General features: G+C 48.1%; 1 protein-coding gene across 1 annotated transcript in view; it reads right to left on the bottom strand.

The window, feature by feature from the left end:
* Positions 1-14137, bottom strand: part of LOC122925110 (gastrula zinc finger protein XlCGF26.1-like) — a 213175-nt gene that overhangs the window by 189504 nt on the left and 9534 nt on the right. The window contains exons 2-3 of the mRNA XM_044276629.1: positions 2058-2237; positions 1851-1974 (exon numbers count right to left, since the gene is read on the bottom strand). Of these exons, the coding sequence (XP_044132564.1) occupies positions 1851-1974; positions 2058-2081 (148 nt within the window). The 5' untranslated portion in view covers positions 2082-2237. The remainder of the gene's footprint in view (positions 1-1850; positions 1975-2057; positions 2238-14137) is intronic.

Below are 14137 nucleotides of genomic sequence, written 5' to 3'. Positions count from 1 at the left end.
CCCTCCTCAGACTCAGAATCCATAGTATCCTCCACTGTCGTGTGAGCCTTCTTATGTCTGGATGAGATAGGCAGGGATTTTTTAAGATCTTACACAGAAGAACAAACTTCCTTTTTAACTAACTCTTGGATGCTTTGTAATAAAGATGGCGACTCATCTGCTACTAACTTATCCAGACATGGTTGGCAACATGTTTTGGGGCAAGACGGGTCCAATTTACACTTGCAAATTCCACACTCCTTAGCTCTTGTTTTGTGGGTAGCTTTTCTTGGGGCTTCTTTAACCTGCATTTAATAAAACAGCCCTAATCAGTCTAATTCTGACCACAATAATAACTCCCCAAAGGGAGATGGTGGGGGTTAACCCCTCTTACCCCCAGGAGTACCATGCTGGATTCAGAGAGCTGCTCCTGTCTGTCAGTGTGCAGTTGCACTTCCCCTTCTTCCTGCATGATGATGCTGCTTCAAGGGGGGCAATAAAGGGAAGAACTGGCCGTCCGGACCCGTATCTGCTTGCTGCTGCTGCTCCCTCCATGCTGGCTGGCCGGCGTTCCCTTTTTCAAATGGGCCGCGCAACGCCCGCCATGTTTAAGCTCCTCCCCTTCCGGGCGGTTGAACGCACGCGTCACTTCCGGTGCGACGAAACTTTGCCGGCTAGGCAGGGACAAATGAGGCAGCTACAGGCATCCCCCCATGGCTCTGAAGAAGGGAGAGAAAACGCCGGGCTTCTCAGCGGCTCCTAGTGGAGACTTACGCCGACAGGTACCTCCACTAGGTTTCCATCATTTTTAACCCTAGAGGTCCTGCAGCCAAAGATAGACCTGAGAAGAAATCCTCCTGTCTCTGGACAGGAAACAGGAAAAAACTGAGTGGTGGAAGGCAGTGGACCAATTTAAAGATCTGGGAAGTTCCTGTTTCCTGTCCGGAAGGGGGAGGATCTCTCACAGGTGCTGTCATGGGGCGTAATGGAAAAGCTATTTTCCATAGCATCATCACTCATGATGGAATGCTGGTCAGGGGATAAAACATCTAAGATAAAACTCTGCTCCATACCATTCTCGGGAGAGTATTTGTTCGGCGCTGTATTGGATAAGATCTTAGAAAAGGCCTCTGATAAAAAGAAGGGTTTTCCTGAAGACCGGCCCTATAAACGCCGTTATCCCTTTCGTTCCTCCTCAAATCATGACAGATCTTACAGGGGGAAAGGGAATACCGGGCGCTGGAGCTACCCCAAAGGGGGTAAAGGAAGAGGTTTCCCTACCTCCCACTCTAAACCAAACGATAAACAATGACGCAGCGGTGGGGGCTCTCAAACTTCCTGACATCCTGGGAATTGATCTCCCAGAATGCTTGGACAAGAGAGATCATAGGCTCAGGATACAGGATCGAGCTGTCTTCAAAACCCCCAAACAGATTTTCAATAACACGCTTCCAGACGAATCTATGGCAGGAAATTCAAGACCTTCTAAAAAAAAAAAAAAAAAAAAAAAAACGTGATTACTCAAGTTCCCCTCCTACATCAAGGAAAGGGATTCTACTCAAACCTTTTTCTGATAAAGAAAAAGGAGGGTTCGTTCCATATGATAATACATTTGAAACCCTTAAACAAGTTCATCTTGTAACGGAAGTTCAGGATGTAGTCCCCGATTTTAGATTTTTGATTGACTCAAATTTACCATTAACATAATGTACAATGTGTCAAGAAAAAAAAAAAAACTACTATCTCAGAACGGCTCGGATAAGTAACAGCACTCCAAAGTTATTGCCACATAAAGTGACACGTCAGGTTTGCAAAATTAGGCTTGGTTAGGAAGGCAGCAAAAGAAGGATGTATTTAGTCCTGTCTATTACCTGGTGTTGTGAGGGGCTGGTGGTCCTCCATCATGACGTCCTTGTACAGATCCTTGTGTCCTTCTACATACTCCCACTCCTTCATGGAGAAATAGACAGTGACATCCTGACACCTTATAGGAACCTGACAACACAATTACACCGTCATTACCCAGACCCCTCCAGTGCTGTTACTGTATAATGTCCCAGCATTCCCAGCAGTGTCACCTCTCCAGTCAGCAGCTCAATCATCTTGTGGACGAGTTCTAGGATCTTCTGTGCATTGATTTCCTTATGTATCAGGGAGTGAGGTGGAGGCCCCGTGATTGGGCTCAGGGTTCTTCCCCATCCTTCAGACACAGGAGCCTGACAGCGCTCGCTAGAGATCTTCTTCACCACTGTGTAATCCTGGGTATGGGGAGACACAGTAATAAATATCACTACTGACATTTCCAGAGTCCGTCACCTCTACAGCCATGTCCATCTGTTACACCAACATAAAGAAAAACGGAGACTAAACTGGTTATAAATCAAAATATATTTTTATTAAATACACAATGTAACATAAGTAAAAAAAAAAAAGAGACATGATACCTCAAATATAAAGTGCGGTCTACCCCTGAGGAGATGATGTCAAAATTCATATATAAGGGAAGAAGACTGATATAAACACACGTCGGAGTGTGCGGCTCTCCTGAGGTGGATCTCCCTACAATGGGTATGTGATACTTGGATGTTATGTCATATGAGGGAATAATTTAATTATATTTTGCACATGCACTTTAATAACATTACTATGCTAACCATTTTGTATTCAGGCTTTTTCATATATGAATTAATGTGATGTAGTCAGCTACTCCGACAGCCATGATATAAGCACTTGCACTTCAATACTCTTATCATGTTGGTGGACTTTACAATCATGTATTTATATGAATCAGTCTTCTTGCCTGACATGAATTTTGACATTATCTCCTCAGGGATAGGCCACACTTTATATTTGATGTATCATGTCTCTTTTTACTTATGTTACATTGTGTATTTAATAAAAAATATTTTTGATTTATAACCGGTTTAGTCTCAGTTTTCTTTATGTTGGTGTATTCATTGTATACTTAGTGGGTTCTTGTGGAGGGTTTGTTACAATACCCAGTATTATATCTGGGTGATTATTTGACTTTTATGCTTTGTAACCTGTGTATGCTAAATGTCCATCTGTTATTACTATACACTGATGAGCAAAAGGGTAACAATGTTTTGAACTTTTCACTTTCGGGCTCCATGTCTCACCATCCACTACAGCTTCGGACGTGAGACTCCTATTATTTTATAGACAATCATCTTGGCTATCTTATACATAAAATGGACTTGCAACTATTTATCCTATGATTAGTGCTGCAGATTCTTCTCATGTAACAGTTTTTCTCCTGGTGGTGGAACAATCCTTTTTTCTTGTATACTACAAATTACAACCTGTCCTTACATTCCCCGATTGCTCAGTGTGTTATTAGGTTGATTCCCAAGTGAAAGGTCACTGGTCTGAACAGCATCATCCAGCTCATCGATAGCTGTATCTCAACCAAGAAAATTGCCAAACTGCATCATGTGAGAGCCATGATAGCTGGAAGAATCCGAAATGAAATCTGTCCATCCATTCCAAAGCCAAGAGGTGGATGTCCAAGAAAAATATCGGAGTCAACAAGCCGGCTGATCACAAGGTCTATCAGTTCTAGTGCAACAAACACGGCAGTGGAGGCGGCTCATGTGCTTCGTAATAGTGAGAACACAGACGTCCATGCAAAGCAACATGCATTACACAAGTCTGGAATGGTGGCCTGAAAAAAAGGTGAAGAAGCCTCGACTTCAATATCGTCCTAAGAAGCATCGGCTTTAATTTGCAAAAAAGTACAAACAGTGGACAGTAGAAGATTAGAAACGGGCGATTTGGAGTGATGAGACAAAAGTCAATTGACTGGGCTCTCATGGGTGCAAATGGGTCTGGAAGAAACAATGGAAAAGGGGCTAACGGATTGAGAAATTGAAGGAAATGTCAAGTTCGGTGGAGGAAGCCTGATGATATGGGGTTGTTTCACAGCCAAAGGGGTTGGATACTTGACCAGGATGGATGGTGGTCTCAATGCTGAGCTATATTTGAGTATCCTACAAGATGAGTTACTTTGTACACTCGAGTACTATGGGTATGAAAAGGACAACATAGTGTTCTAGAAGGACAATGACCAGAAGCATACGTTGAGATTGGCGAAGAAATTGTTCAATGACAATGAAGTAGAGGTGCTGGATTGGCCCCCACAGTCCCCAGACCTCAACCCCATCGAACACTTGTGAGTAGAAATGAAGAAAAGGCTATATTAATACCCAAGTGAGTCGACCAGTATGCATCAACATTGGGAACGTGTAGAAGAGACCTGTGAATAGATTTCAGTCGAGACATGCTTGAATCTGTAGGAGAAGCAAGACAAAAACAGGAAAACCAAACTACACTGAATAATAATATAAACACAACACTTTTGGTTTCGCTCCCATTTTGCATGAGCTGATCTCAAATATCTGAAACATTTTCTACATACACAAAAGACCCATTACTCTCAAATATTTTTCACAAATCTGTCTAAATCTGTGTTAGTGAGCACTTCTCCTTTGTCAAGATAATCCATCCCACCTCACAGGTGTGGCATATCAAGGTGCCGATCCAGAGCATTCCAAACATGCTGAATGGGTGACATGTCCGGTGAGTATGCTGGCCATGCAAGAACTGGGATGTTTTCAGCTTCCAGGAATTGTGTACAGATCCTTGCAATATGAGGCTGTGCATTATCATGCTGCAACATGAGGTGATTGTCGTAGATGAACGGCACAACAATGGGCCTCAGGATCTCGTCACGGTATCTCTGTGCATTCTAAATGCCATCAATAAAATGCACCTGTGTTCATGTCCATAACATTCGCCTGCCTATACCATAACCCCACCGCCACCATGGGCCACTCGATCCACAACGTTAACGTCAGCAAACCGCTCACCCACACAACGCCACACACACACACTGTCTGCCATCTGCCCTGAAGAGTGAAAAACGTGACTCATCCGTGAACAGAATGCCTCTCCAACGTCCCAGACGCCATCGAATGTGAGCATTTGCCCACTCAAGTCGGTTACGACGACAAACTGCAGTCGGGTCCAGACCCCGATGAGGACGACGAGCATGCAGATGAGCTTCCCTGAGACGGTTTCTGACCGTTTGTGCAGAAATTCTTTGGTTATGCAAATCGATTGTTGCTGCAGCTGTCCGGGTGGCTGATCTCAGACGATCATGGAGGTGAACATGTTGGATGTACTGACAAATTCTCTGAAACACCTTTGGAGACGGCTTATGGTAGAGAAATGAACATTCATTGCACAGGCAACAGCTCTGGTAGACATTTCTGCAGTCAGCATGCCAATTACAAGCTCCCTCAAACGTTGCGACATCTGTGGCTGTGTGATCAAAATGCACATTTCAGAGTGGTCTTTTATTGTGGGAAGTCTAAGGCACACCCGTGCAATATTCATGCTGTCTAATCAGCACCTTCATATGCCACACCTGTGAGGTGGGATGGATTATCTCGGCAAAGGAGAAGTGCTCACTAACAGAGATTTAGACAGATTTGTGAACAATATATGAGAGTAATGGGTCTTTTGTGTATGTAGAAAAGGTTTCAGATCTTTGAGTTCAGCTCATGCAAAATGGGAGCAAAACCGCAAGTGTTACGTTTATATTTTTGCTCAGTATATGTACAAACCCAGAACCACACAGGATAGAAAAGGCCCGTAAACTAGAGAATGGGTGGGATCTGTGTCCCCCAATTAATGGAAGAAAAACAGATTTTACAAAAATCTAGTTTTCTCATCCGTATCATTAGGGGACACAGGATTGACCATGGGATGTTGCAGAGCAGTCCCAAGGGTGGGCATAAACAAGAATGGCCATCTGCAAAACTCTACGCCCCAGAGACGTGTCAGAAGACGCAAAGGTGTGTACTCTGTAAAATTTGGAAAAAGGTGTGCAAAGATGACCAGGTAACTGCCTTGCAAACCTGAAAGGCCAAAGCCCCATGATGCACTGGCCAAGAGGCCCCCACTGCCCGAGCAGAATGAGTAGTAACCCGGAAGGATGGGGCCAAGTCACTGACTCGGTACACTTCCACAATGGCCAAATGAATCCATCGGGAATTGGAAGTTTTAGAGTGTGGAGCGACTGCTCACGAGGATAAGACGGGTCAGGACAAAATGAAGGGAGAATGATCTCTTCATTGAGATGGAATGCCAACACAACCTTCGGAAGAAAGGACTGAACAGGGCAAAGGACTACTTTGTCCTGAAGGAGGATCAGGAAAGAGTCCCAGACCCCAAAGCAGGCGGTCACTTCGGTGCGCCATTTTGCTTGTGCCTCTTGTCACTCAAAATTTCCATTCAGTCAGTTAGATCCCCTCTGCTCTTCGTGCTCTGCTCACCGCCAAGTGGCTCTGCCCCTATCCCAGTCGCCCCTACTGCCCAGCCTATGGAAGAGCTGGAGTGGGCATGCTCCCTGTCTCCCATACCAACAAAACCATTGTGGAAATATTGGGGCGTTTGTCCGCAAGGCCGTCCTCTGACCAGTTCGACTCTAGGGATCCTGGGGCACATTCCCTTTGCAGCCATCCTGCTAAACGCGCCAGACCATCCTCCCCCAAAAGGGTGCGTCTCCCGTTTCCTCTGCCTCTCTGCCACCTCCCAGAGAGACTCACTCGGACATGTTCTCCGTGAAAGAGGCATGTTCTGAGGAGAGGTTTTCAGATGAGGATTTTGTCTCTCCTGCGGGTCAGTCAAATTTGGAAAAGGGGTGCAAAGATGACCAGGTAGCCGCCTTGCATACCTAAAGGGCGAAGCCCCATTATGCACTGCCCAAGAGGCCCCCACTGCCCGAGCAGAATGAGCAGTAACCTGGAAGGGTGGGACCCGGTCACTGACGCGGTGCACTTCCATAATGGCCAAACTAATCCATCGGGAAATGGAAGTTTTAGAGTGTGGAGCGACTGCTCACGAGGATAAGACGGTCAGGACAAAATTAAGGGAGAATGATCTCTTCGAAAGAAATGAATGAACAGGCCAAAGGACTACTTTGTCCTGAAGGAAAGAGCCACGAGTTCCGACAATCTACGGATGGAAGTGATTGCCACCAAAAAGGCCACCTTGTAGGACAGGAAGTGAAATGACACCTGCTACAAAAGGCTCAAAACGGTAAAGACTGGAGAGCGCTGAGCACTAGATTAAGATCCCAAAGATTCAACGGAGGATGGAAAGGGGGCGCAGCATGCACAGAATGGTCCATGCCTGACTGCAGAAAAGACAAGAGTCATGGCAACGAGAAACGAATGGGAGACAACTGGTGACGATCGCACTAACAAAAGTAGGACTTCCAGGTCCGGTGGTAGATTCGGGAAGACAACGGCTTTTTGGCAGGAATCATGGTCTGGACAACAGCATCCAAGAAACCCTGAGCCCTTAGTACGGCGGCTTCAACAGCCATGCCGTTAAATGTAGCGACCCCAAATTAGGGTGGAAGATCGGTCCCTGCGACAAGAGGTCCTCCCAAAGAGGAAGACGCCAGGGTTTGTTGGCGAGGAGGTTGACTAGAGATGCGTGCCCCACTCAGCGTGGTCAATCGGGGGCCACGAGAATGATGGACAGACCTTCGGACCAGATTTTTCGGAGAAGACGCGGAATGAGAGGAAGAGGAGGGAACATGTAAGGAAATGTAAACTGACTCCAAGGAATCACTAGGGCGTTGCACGCCAGGGCCATGGGACGAAGTTCTCAACCTTGTGGTTGAAGCGGGAGGCCATGAGATCCACGTCCGGCCGACCCCATCGCTCATAGATGGCTAGAAAAACTTGTGATTGAAAAGCCCATTCACCGGGATCGAGATGCTCCCGGCTGAGTTAGTCGGCGATCCAGTTGTCGACGCTGGGGATGTGAACTGCCGACAGCGCCTGAACATGTCTCTCTGCCCAGTTGACAATCAGATCTGTTTCCACCATTGCTGCCGGGTGCTGCCCTGGTGATTGAGGTATGCAACAGCCGTGGAGTTGTCGGACTGAACTCGAACCGGACGTCGACACAATGCAGCAGAGAGAGACGAATCGCTCTCAATTCCAGAATGTTGATTGGCAGGGAGCGCTCCTCGCATGACCACACAACTTGAACAGACAGATTTCCCAACACTCCCCCGCAACCCTGGAGCACCATTCAACGGAGAGGAAGGAAAGAGCGGCCAGACGTCAGCATCGGGGAAACCAACCACCACCTGAGGGCTCGGCGGGTCGAGGCAGAGAGACGTATGGGCCGATCCAAGAAGGCTAGGAAACGGTCCCAATTGGTTAGAATGGCTCGCTGAGTCCTGGTATGGAACTGAGTAGGGAATTGCATCGTAGGCAGAGACCATGTGACCCTGAGCCCGCATGCAGTGATAAATGGGAAGAGGACGAGGCAGCAAAAAGGGGAGAATCTGAAGATGGAGAGTGGATAGCTTCCCTGGGGGCAAGAGTACATTGGCCTGAAAGGTCTCGAGTAACATGCCCAGAAAGGTTAGCCGCTGAGATGGATAAAGACATGGCGGTTCAGGATCCATCCAAAGCATTCCAGGGTGTCCAGGACTATGCGCAGGCTGTCCGCCGTTTCCCAGAATGATGGACCCTTTATCAGCATATCGTCTAAGTAAGGGATCGCCACTATACGCCTGGCATGGAGCAGGGCCATGACCGCCGCCAGAACCTTTGTAAAGACTCTGGAAGCTGTGGCCAGGACTAACGGGAGGGCCAGAAACTGGTAGTGGAAGGGACCCACTGCGAACCGGATACATTTTTAATGACTGACACAGATGGAAACATGAAGATAAGTGTCCTTGATGTCTATCGAGAACAAGTACTCTCCCGGTTCCATGGACGCAACGACTGATCTCAGTGACTCCATTCGGAAGCGACGGAGCCAAAGAAAGCGGTTGAGTGCCTGGAGGTCCAGAACGGAACAGAACGTCCCGTCCTTTTTGGAGTAGAACCCGAGACAATTACTCCCTGCCGCAGAGGTGTGTGAATAGACTGAAAAAAGGAATTTGCGGCAGAGGGACAGGTCGGAGGAGACGAGAGAAAAAAAAAATCGGGACGGAGCCATAGGGTACGGCAAATAGCCACCAAAAGGGCTGATGAGCGTGCCATAAGCCTGGCCGCGTCCAGAGAGGCATCACAAATAAACGCACTGGCATGGGAATGCTTCAGGGCAATATCGGAAAGTTCCCCCAAGGAGAGACCCTGACAAATTATTTGCCCAATCACCCATAGCTTTGCTCACCCATGTAGAGGCAAAAACCGGTCGCAGTGCTGTGCCCACTGCTTCAAAGGAAGATTTTGACAAAGATTCAAATTTTTTATCCCAGATAGAGAAAGAAGCCCCATCCGCCATCGGCAAAGTGGTATGTTTTGCCAAGCGGGATACTGGTGGGTCAACTATAGGTGAATACGACCACTTCTTAGTCAAATCCTCCGGAAATGGATAAAGGACGTCTAAGCGTTTTGCCAAGACAAAACATCTATCAGGAAAATTCCACTCCTTGGAAAGGGAGGAATCAAAATCCTGGTGGTTGGGGAAACATTTGGGTGACTGGGTCAGGTGAGCAAAGCACGAAGAGCAGAGGGGATCTAACTGACCAAATGGAAATTTTTAGCGACAAGAGGCATAATGAGAACCCTGTAGCGACAGAAATGAGCATGAGGGGGGTAGGTTAAACCCTGTAGGAAGGGGAGATAGAGCTTACCCGGCCTGTGTCCCTCAATGAAGCTTGTCCGGGGGTGTCTTGCCAGAGTCCCCCTGAGGATGTAGGCGGTGGCAGAAAAAGGTGCCAAGATTCGCCCCAGGATACAGCTGAAGGAGGGAGATCGGGGAGAACTTCATGTCCCGCCCCCAAAATGCAGTCGTCCCCAGCAAAACTGAAGGGAAGCGCAGGCCCGACTCTTTGTCACGGCTGGCGGTGGGGGAAACCCCCAGCCGTGCGGTGCCAGGAGATGATAGGGTTACCCCTTGGCCGGAACCACAGAGTTAGGGAGCAGGTCACCTCCTATTGCGTCCCTAACGCTGACCCTGTCTCCTGTCAGTATGAGCCGACCTTGGTGGTAGGAGGGCTCATACGCCGGAACCTAAAAGTCCCTACGAGCCCTCAAGTCGGCCCTGAACTAGGGGACAGAGTCAGACGCCCTACTCCTCCTAGGCACGGAGGAGCAGGAGTCTCAACGGCCAAGCAACACAGGGGGAACATCAACAGACATATGGAAATGACAGGTAAGTGAGACTAGTCCTGCACTTACCTGCCACAGACACACAAACCTGGAACCCATGAACAAGTGCTGATGTCCACAGCAACATAAAGGACACAGCACACACCAGACATCAAACGGGAACCCAGGAAACCATATGCTGCACCAACAAAAAGACCACACAAACATCTTCTGAACACCAAACATGAATATAACTAACGAAGATTTATGAACAGGAGGATGGTCCCCACCAAGCAGATGGAGGAGACAGGAGGCTGCTCCAGCCAGCATGGCTGAGAGCAACCTACTGAACCAAGCCAAGGACTGAGGCTATATAGGCCAGGTGGCCACACCCACGGTCATACACACCCAGTGACTCACAGACACACTGGGAAGGGAGTTAACCCTTCCTACACCACAGAAGGGAAAACACACATAAAGGGGAAAGCACACAAACTCACTCACCTGTCTCCGACGGCAACGGCATGCGTGGCAACCGTGTCCTCAAGAACAGCCAACGGGCTGAGACACTTCCACAGCATGCAAACATCACCAGACGTTGCCGCGGACAACCGCAGGTGAAGGGAGGAGTCCAAGTGCATACAAACACCACCTCGTGCACAACAAACAGACAAAGGGAGTGTACACAAAAACACGTTGTCAAGGGCAACCACACGCATGCCTATTGTCCGCGGCAACCGTACCTGAGGCAACAACGAAGTGCTCCCAGCTGCGGTTGACAACGGAAAACCGCGGGCAACAGCATGCGGCACCCAAGGAGTCACGACCCTGACCAAGGGTCGTGACACTCTTCTGCCGTCCCTGCTAAAGAGGCTTCCCCCACCGCTTGCAGGATAACAGAGCTATTGCTAAAGCCCCGGCCGAACGGAGATGCTGGCCGGGAGAGAAGGACCCGTGGGGAGCCGGTGCAGGAGTAGGCGGCAGAGAAGCTGGGGCCTCAATTAGCCCCAGCCCCGGTGGAGCACAGTACCGGAAACGACAAAGGGCCCCTGGAATAGGGAGCATTGCGCCCCCCACTCCCGACAGGAGAAAGACGCATGAAGGGGACAAGGCCTCCGTGGGGGAAATAACTAAAGGTAACCTGAGAAGGGGAGGGAGGAGAAAGGGGAGCACTTTGGGGGGGTCAGAAATACTCACGCGTGCAGCGTCTTCTGCCCCCCTGGCTCCAGCCGGATCACTACCTTCGGTTTGCGGCCCCTAGGGGAGGGCCGCTACACTGGAAACAGAGGGGACTTGTAGTGGGCGGCCGTGGTGATCCGAAGGCTGGCGGGATGCAGAACCTCTGGTTCTCCTTGACTTCTGGACACCGGGAAGGAGCAGCGTGCTGGGGGACCCCCTGGTCTCCCGTCTCCTGGGTGGAAGTGCAGGCAGCTAGGACTGCCTGAAATCCTGCTAGAAAAAAAAGTAAAAAAATTAGCAGACCTGCAAAGCAGGGAGGTCTGCCTCCTACAGACACTAAGCTAAAACTGATTTAGCTTAGTTCCTGTAGGAAGGGTAAAGCTGAAGGGAGGAGCTCACACCTTTCTGGTTAGTGTCCACCTCCTAGTGGCAACAGCTATACATATGGTCAAGCCTGTGTCCCCCAATGATACTGTAAGCTGTAGTGCAGTGTTTCCCAACCAGTGTGCCTACAGCTGTTGCAAAACTACAACTCCCAGCATGCCCGGACAGCCTTTGTCTGTGCGGGCATGCTGGGAGTTGTAGTTTTGCAACAGCTGGAGGCACACTGGTTGGGAAAAACTGCTGTAGTGGACGGTGAGATATGGAGCCTGAAAGTCAAAAGTTCAAAACATAGTTACCCTTTTGCTCGTCAGTGTAGATGAGAATGATGTAATGTGACATCATCAGAATCTCTCACCTCTCCTGTAAGTTGGCAGAGTATCTCTAGGGTGAGATGTAATACCCTCTCAACCATCTTGTCTTTGTCCCTATTCATCCTATATGGGTCAGTCAGGAAAATTATCTGATAAAGAGAAAATATCAATATATTACAGGAACCTGAATGGAAAGAGGAGGAAACTACTTAAGATAATGAAGGGGGGAAATATTTGAGGAGTTATTATAGAGCAGATGTTGCATTTTCTCTGTCTGTATGGATTGGGCTATGAGGGGAATAGTCTGACAATGCAGTTTATCTGCAACAAAGTGTGAAAGGATGTGGCATCTTCACATGACTGTGACACGCTGTAGCCATTGTTACTCACCTGTACTGGATCCTGTGACTTGCGCTGCCTCTCCCCCTTCTTCTTGCCGGCTTCTCCTATGCATCAGGTTGTCGCGGTGCACATCAATGGCATCACCCCACCACGACATGCCCCCATATTCGGCTGGAGTGACAGCACAACACCTGATTATTCAGGGTAGTTACTCCAGTCCCAGCACACCGGCCGACTCCTCTGCTACTGCAGTCTTCAGCCTAACTCTCTTTCATCAGTCTGCAGTTCAACTCTGCTGCATCAGGCCTACGGCTCTGCTACAGTTCTTTTATATTGATCACCCAACTCTGCTTCTCTAGCCCTAGACATGGATCCCAAAGATGCAGCGGCATCCATAGCACTACTATTTGGTCTCAAAAAGCTAGCTGAACAAGTAGATCAACTTGTTTTATTTCAATAGAAGGTCGTCTGGGCTGTACGTGATCTCTCAGCATGGGCGGATGCTCAAGGACCTGTTGTCCGATTTGAAAAAAAATAACGAGGCAGATTTGATTCGAGTCCAAATAAATGTGAAAAGTGCTAAGATTCCATTAATGCTAATAGACATTCTGGTTTCACGATATCGACGACCTATCCCCAGGAGAAGTCATCAATATAGAATTGATGGGGGTCTGACTTTCTGCAATTCCCCTGATGCAAGCACTGTGTCCTTTTCAATGTTTATCAGCGCGCCGTCTACGTTGTAGTGGTGGTGCGGCGCAGTTGCAGGAAACACTAGAGAATGCAGCTCTGGCAGCCCCTTTAAACAGCCGACGTCAGACCTCCACCAATCTGAAAAAGATGATCGGATAGGTTCTATCTTGAGGTTCACCGTCTGTGTACTTCCTATCCGACTTGGATTTATGCTTTTTAAAACAGTGCAAACATTATGTTTTTGAGGGGGGCAGTTCTTTGCCGGTGTTTATACACATGCGGTGGAACTTGAAGAGGCAACCGCTTTCTTTGAACAAGCGATGCAAAAAGAATCCTTTTTTGGGGAGTAGCAAAAGTTTTGGTATAATGTTAAAGAAAAAAAAAAAAAAGATATATAAATATATATAATATATATATATACTGCCTGTCCAAAAAAAAAAAAATCGCCACCTGGATTTAACTAAGCAAATAGTTATGAGTCTCTGTGAGGATTCGCTCTGGTAGGCAGGGTAAGCAGACGCAGAACAGAGGCAAAATAAACAGTTTGTAAAACAAAACATCAGTGTTTATTCACACAGGAGGAAAAAAACAAAAGCAAAATTTTTCAGTCTTAGTGTTCGTTCACACAAAGGAAAGTCCAAAGCACCTTGTTAGCAGGTTTTTTCAGCTGTCCACAACAGGCTTTAGGGGGGGCGGTTTCCCCGCATGCGGCTCTCAGTCCTCTAGCGCAGTGTTTCCCAATCAGTGTGCCTCCAGCTGTTGCAAAACTACAACTCCCAGCATGACCGCACAGCCAAAGGCTGTCCAGGCATGCTGGGAGTTGTAGTTTTGCAACAGCTGGAGGCACACTGGTTGGGAAACACTGCTCTAGCGCGGCACCAGGCCTCAGATCCCAAAACAGAGACCTTGATTCTGAGCCCAGCTGCCAATTTAAAAGACAGCCAGATGCTGCCAAAACCCGGATCGGCACTTAAACTCCGGTCCGGTATTTGATCTCACCTGGCTGGAAATCAGCCCAGCCGCCCATGTTAGGAGGAAAATACCTGCCTTCCCAAACAAAACCCCTTGCTATGTCACAGTCTCCTATTGGATAATTAC

Source organism: Bufo gargarizans, chromosome 1 (assembly GCF_014858855.1).
Source record: "Bufo gargarizans isolate SCDJY-AF-19 chromosome 1, ASM1485885v1, whole genome shotgun sequence".
Classification (NCBI taxonomy): domain Eukaryota; kingdom Metazoa; phylum Chordata; class Amphibia; order Anura; family Bufonidae; genus Bufo; species Bufo gargarizans.
This window is presented reverse-complemented; position numbering and strand designations above follow the sequence as displayed.